This window comes from Adiantum capillus-veneris, chromosome 9 (genome assembly GCF_014529385.1).
Source record: "Adiantum capillus-veneris isolate H3 chromosome 9, ASM1452938v2, whole genome shotgun sequence".
Lineage (NCBI taxonomy): Eukaryota > Viridiplantae > Streptophyta > Polypodiopsida > Polypodiales > Pteridaceae > Adiantum > Adiantum capillus-veneris.
The window spans coordinates 151,298,222-151,304,495 of NC_140939.1; the positions used below are offsets into that span (position 1 = coordinate 151,298,222).

At 42.0% G+C, this 6,274-nt stretch overlaps 1 protein-coding gene across 1 annotated transcript; it reads right to left on the reverse strand.

Annotated features, from left to right (window-relative positions):
* Positions 1 to 4,441: 4,441 nt before the first annotated feature.
* Positions 4,442 to 4,938, reverse strand: LOC147451384 (uncharacterized). Its single transcript, XM_086520914.1, has 2 exons — positions 4,712 to 4,938; positions 4,442 to 4,604 (listed from the first exon to the last, which is right to left on the reverse strand). Exons 1-2 carry the CDS (start codon positions 4,936 to 4,938, stop codon positions 4,442 to 4,444), a joined length of 390 nt encoding a protein of 129 aa, XP_086377040.1.
* Positions 4,939 to 6,274: the final 1,336 nt, after the last annotated feature.

Here is a 6,274-nt window from a genome sequence, read left to right on the forward strand (position 1 = left end):
CAGTGTTTTAAAGAGCTATCCTATGGTTTTTGGACATTCCGGATGCATCCATGGGCTTAAAAAGTGCTATATCTTAATCCTAGGGCCTCATAAGGTCTGAACCAAGCGAATAGAGGTCCCAGAGACCCCTCAAGCGCCTCTATTCGCTTGGTTCTGACTCCTTCATACTCTTAAATAGTACCTATCAATCACTATCAAGTACAATCTGCTTGAATTTAAATTGCGAGTACTTCATAAAAAGGTGATTGATAGTTGTGCAAGATGCACAAGTACAAGTACTTCACTTTATATGATAGCAACAACGGGTCATAAAAAGGCGTTCGGCGCTTGTGCCAGATGTCATTATCAAGCGCCTTACTTTTCTGATGATAGTGACAATTTCACCAAAATGGTTTTCATGGACATTTTCAAAATGAGAAAAAATGTTTTTTGAACGTAACGTTAGCCTTCTTCCTATTGGCTAAGGAGCATTCTCTCACTAGAGTTGAAAGGCCCGAAAATGAGTCCATTTCTTTCCTAATGGTACAGCCTATGGGGGTTTCTGAAAATGTTTTAGATCAGCCTATTACTGATGCAGATGTACATGATGTACTTGATGAGGAAAGGGATGAAAATGAGCAGGCTAGAGGTATGCCTAAATGGCTGTTGCACACTTTGCGTGACAGTAAATTGGATGCACGTTTGTCTAGCCGTACTCGTTCAGGCTCTTGCCATACATATTATGCATCAGATTGTTATGCTTTGGCTATGTCTAGCTTACATGATGTTGAGGAGCCTCTGACTTTTGATGAAGCACAAAATTCAAAAAATTGGATGGCTGCCATGCAATCAGAATATGATGCACTTATAGAAAACTTACACATGGACTTTATGTGATTTGCCTCTTGGCAAAAAGGCCATTGGTACGAAGTGGGTTTACAAGTTGAAATGCAAGCCGGATGGTGAGATCGATCGCCATAAGGCTCGACTTGTTGCAAAGGGTTATGCACAGCAAAAAGGAAAAGATTATGAAGAGACTTTTGCTCCCACTTGTCGTATGACTACTGTGCGTTTTCTATGTGCATTGGCAGCTCATTTTGGTTGGGATGTACATCAATCAGATGTACATGGGTGGCAATCCTGCTGATGTCACTCTTTACCAAACTGCTGTTGGTTGCCTCATTTATGTATGCAACACGAGGCCGGATATTCAGTTTGCAGTCTCACAGGTCAACAGATTTATGTATAGCCCAGGGTCTAAGCATTGGCAGGCTGTCAAGAGGATTTTCCTCTACCTTAGTGTCACTTTACATCTTGGCTTGTTTTATCCCAAGGGGGGGATCATTACCGCCAGACTTACATGCTTTTTTGGACTCGGATTGGGCTGGTTGTTTTGACACGCGAGTGTCCACAAGTGGTTTTTGTTTCATGCTTGGCAGTTCATGTATATCATGGTTGAGCAAGAAGCCACCTACTGTGGCCACTTCGAGTTGTGAGGCTGAGTACAGGGCAGTCTTCACAGCTACGGTTGAGTGTGTATGGCTCAGACGCCTTATGGCCGATTTGGGTGTTGGACACGACATTGCCAACACTATCTAAACTGACACTCAGAGCGCATTGGCAGTTGCGAGGAACCCAGTTTTTGATGCTCGCACAAATCACATTGAGGTGCATTACCACTATGTCAGGAAGAGGCTCTCAGCAGGAGAGATCAGCTTGGCTTATGTGCCAACACAGGACAACCTTGCAGATCTTTTCAAAAAGGCATTGTCTCGTGAGAAGCTTGAAGCTTTCCGCAAAGCTTTGCACTTACTCCCCTTTGTGGACTGATCCTGTCCTCAGGGCATGGCACTTCCCTTTACTCATGTGCTAGCTCTCGTTCACCGCATCACTCGAGGGGGGATTTTTTACCATATACATGTGGTAGTGATGTGTGTAAACACACTAGGACCACCGTGGCATTTTTCCCTCTTTAGGAGGTTTTTTCCCCCCTGCATTGTATATACACCCATCACTCTAGGGCTATCTATCTTTCCATTGCACACTAAGTAACACACTCTCTATTGTGTGCCTTGAGCTTCCTTCGTCTTCTCCAAGCTCTGTGTGTTTCTCTGCAACCCTAATTCCAACACTAGAGACTTCATGCGCTGAAATGCGTTAACAGCCGCTCGTTGTTGATCATCAGGCACTGAGGATGTGCCAATATCTTGTTCTTCATCGGCCATTTTCTCTTGGAGCTGCAATAACATATAGACGAATATTCAATATCATTGGCAAATATATATTCTCACAATTAAACAGTCTCACTGATGCACAAGATATATAACAACTTCTCGTCCACTACATTAGACATCAGAATCCACTAAATCAAACCACAACTAATGCAACTAATTGAACCACAAGGAAAATTTGAAATACCAACACTCAACACGAAAAATTTGAAATGACTAAAGATAATTGACTCAATTAGGTGAACCACTTAAAACCAGATAATACACTTCAATAAAAAATAGAATACCCTGGACAAGACATGTATATCATAAAAAATTTTAGATCGGATAAAATGATGGTGCAAGTTCAACAAGGGGACGTTAGACAGGGTTAGGGTCTGTCTTTAATTGTTCATTTAAAAATATCAACACGTCAGAAGCATTTCTTCTTTGTTCCCGCTCGTTTAACTTCATCCAACAATCTACTTTAATCCAAATAGCCCTTATAACATCTTCATTCGGGTGGTGAAAAACTTCTTTTGAAAAATAAACTTTTCTAGCTGCACTCCAAAAATCTGCCAGCATGTAGAATAGATAGCCCAATGTATAAATGTCGCTCGATTTTGTGTATGCATCTTTGCACCGTGGATCGTATAGTTCTGGAGCAATCCATGGTCGCGTAGCCATCTTGGCATCCCCTGCTCTATGTGCCTCCAAAATTGTAGAATCCGATTGTTCGCTTGGATGTAGATAATTAATTGATGCGCGCTTAGCTGGCATTCTAAGCATCATCCCCCAATCAATGATGCCAACGCGGGGTTTATTGGTGCCGGGATATATATATTAAGGTTTCTATATTTAAAAAGAGATAGTGTTACTATTTAATCAATTGAGAAGCTCACCGATATGCTGTAGTGTGAAGTGCATGAGAAGAAGTCTCTACTCCTGCATGTGGCTGGGAGGATGTACCCTGCCCAGGACGTACGGGCATGCTGAATCTCCCAAGAATCTCGATGGTGGTATCTAAATCGGTATCATCCATCTCCTCATAATCTTCCATAGCCTCCGGCAAATCGTCTCGACATACTCTAGTGGCTCGTAGCAAACCCTTGATGATTGTTATCTTGACTCTACGACCTTGGTCACTCATTGCATCTATATATTTAAAACAAATATATGTCAAATTAGTGATATATTTAAAACAAAATCACTGCAAGCACCACCCCAATCAAATTTGATGTAGCTTCCAACACACATGCTTTCCATTCCTTTAGTGAGAGAGTACAATGGACACAAACAAAGTGATGACACTGTGAATGAAGGTACTGAGACTGAGAGATAGAGAGAGAAGAATACGACACCAGAATGTTGTCAAACCCTCCTCGGAAGGCCCCACTCTCTGTGGCGAGAATGGTCTACTATTGATTGCATAAAGATTCTCTACAATGTTTGAACTTCCCGATGATGTGGACGACAATGAGAACGACACTGAGACAGGCTGAAATCTGAAAACGCTAATGGCTGAAATTTTCACTCTTTATCTGCTGAATTCTGACTCTATGTCGGCGCCGATGTTGATGGCAATGATGCGACAACGACGTGCTGAAAACGAAGATGTTGAAATATGTGTTTTGTGGACGGACATTGCAAACAACACTGGATCTGACCGTGCGGCGAGGATCTGTTGCGGGAAGATGAGGTCTGCGAGGTTTGGGACTTCTACTACAGTATTTGACTGCTGAAAACTGAAAACGCTAGTGCTTCTTGGGATTCCATCATGGTGAATCTACAAAACCTTGAAGTGTTATGTTGATACAAAAATACTAGGGCTGAAAATTGTCTCCTTGCAAAAAAGCTAGGGCTTTTGCTGGTTCCATAGACCCGACCTTGGTATTACAATTGCTGAACATTATCTATACCTAGCAAGCTCTATACAAGGGCTGAAAATGCTTTTATAATAATCTCTTGCTGTGCACTGGCCTTTCATATTTCCAGGCAATCTGCCATATACAAGGTGTGTTGATGTTATAAAAGGGAACATGTCCGAATGCATTTCCCAGTATACACTCAAGTCCTAGTGCTTGCATGCTTTTAATATCGTAAAACTTTATGTCCTATAATACCTTTGGTTGGCCATGTGGCCATACGAAGTGCCACACATGTTATTTCCATAATCCATGCATCTCCTGTTGCACTACAGCTGCATGCATGTCTCCAAAGTCCTGCTTCTTTGAAACATCTTGCTCCTCTTGCTACTGTATAATTTGCTGAGTCCTCATCTGAGTCTCCTGAGTCTTGGTTGGGACCAAATATATGTCTCTCAGAGTGCTACCCAATGAGAAATCGGCCACCCCCTCCGTGCGGATCTCTGCATCCTCTTTTCTATCATCCAACTTGTAATCATCCGTATTTTTCCTGCAGTTTTATTATGTACCTCAAGCCTCGTCTCCAACGTAGTCACCGAGGGCAAAAGAGGCCACTTGACGATTGCCCCATTATTCTCACCTGTGTCATCATCTTACTTTGTCTCTGTGTCTGAGACATCATCCTCCAAGTCGTTAGTGTAGTACTCATCCACCACTACTGTAAGATCATCCAGCACTTTGCGCTTCCTGTTTACCATTGACCTGCACCTTCCTACCTTGCCATTCATATATAGCATTCCAAGAAAATCCGCCTCGTTCTCTTGAATACCGTACTCAATCTCTTCTTGTTTGAGAATGAGCTTCTCACGTACAGTGATTGACATCTTCACATCCCTCAATCGTCTCCTGAGCGTAGAGAGGTTCTCCTTTCAATCTTCCTTACAATCTAGTAACTCTTTGATTTCATAGTCTATGCTCTTGTGAAAGCCTCGCCAGACACAACACGCCTTAGCTGTATTGCCTTAGCTTGCCATAGGCATCAGAGATATTTGCTGCAACCTGTTCCTCGTTGATCGCACCATGACAACATGGCGAAAATGCCAAGCTGCATGATGTATATCATGGTGTAGATGGCCAAAATGTCATGCTGCCTGATGTGGAGAGAAACACCTATATGTACATGTATGATATAGAGGCAAGTAACTCCATGCCTAGATGTAGATGGAGCAAATCGCCATGCTGGCGAAAGAGAGATCACTAGAGCTAGAGCTAAAGATAGAGAAATGTCTTGAACATGTGTGTGAGCTCCATCCACGAGATTCCTTTCAAGCCATAATACATTGGCGTTGTAGAAAAGCTTCAGTCACTTGGGAGTCAATTGAAGTATCATGTAGCAAGTGTAATGCATCCCATCTCCCAAACCACTTCTTTATGTCTTGCATCCATCTCGTGCTCAAGATCTTGCTTTTATGTGTCTTTTGAACTTTTTTGCTTGCTTCCCATGCAATTGTAGGAAGTCGACGTGAGGGGTTTTGAAGCATCTTTATCATGTACTCCACAACCCTTTCCATGCCCATAACCTCAATTGGAAGACATCTTGAATCAAGAAGTAGGAGCATATATGGTGTTTGTGTGCTTCACTTGGAGAAAGTTTGTAAGAAAATGCTTTTGGACATTCTCAAACTCTTTCCAAGTAGACTTTGAGATGGTCCCACCCCACACTTCAACTCTATATAGAAGAATTGGTGTCACCAATGCATCAAAAGATACTTCTTGAGAACCCAACACTTGATGTTTCCCGCATTACACATGTTCTCAAACGCATAATATTCTCTCTTTCCCGCTTTCAAACGACGCATAGCACATTTATGCCACTTGTGATTGAATGGAACCTCAATGCATGGCTTCTATTTATGGTTGGTTTTCACAAGCATAACCTTTGTTTTGGATTCATTCACAATCAGCCCACTATGCAAGCAAAAGCTCTCAAGGACAACCATAAGCTTTTGTGAATCTTCTAAAGTGTGTGCTAGAAGCACTACATCATCCGTATAGAACAAAAACATGATTACCGCATTGCAAATAGTGACCTATTCAATGTCTTCTTCTTGCATAAAGTCAAGTACCATTTGTTCCAATTGATCAATGCATAGACCAAAGAGACTTGGTGACAATAGACATCCTTGTTTAACCCCAATAGTGCTTACAATTTTTTTTGAA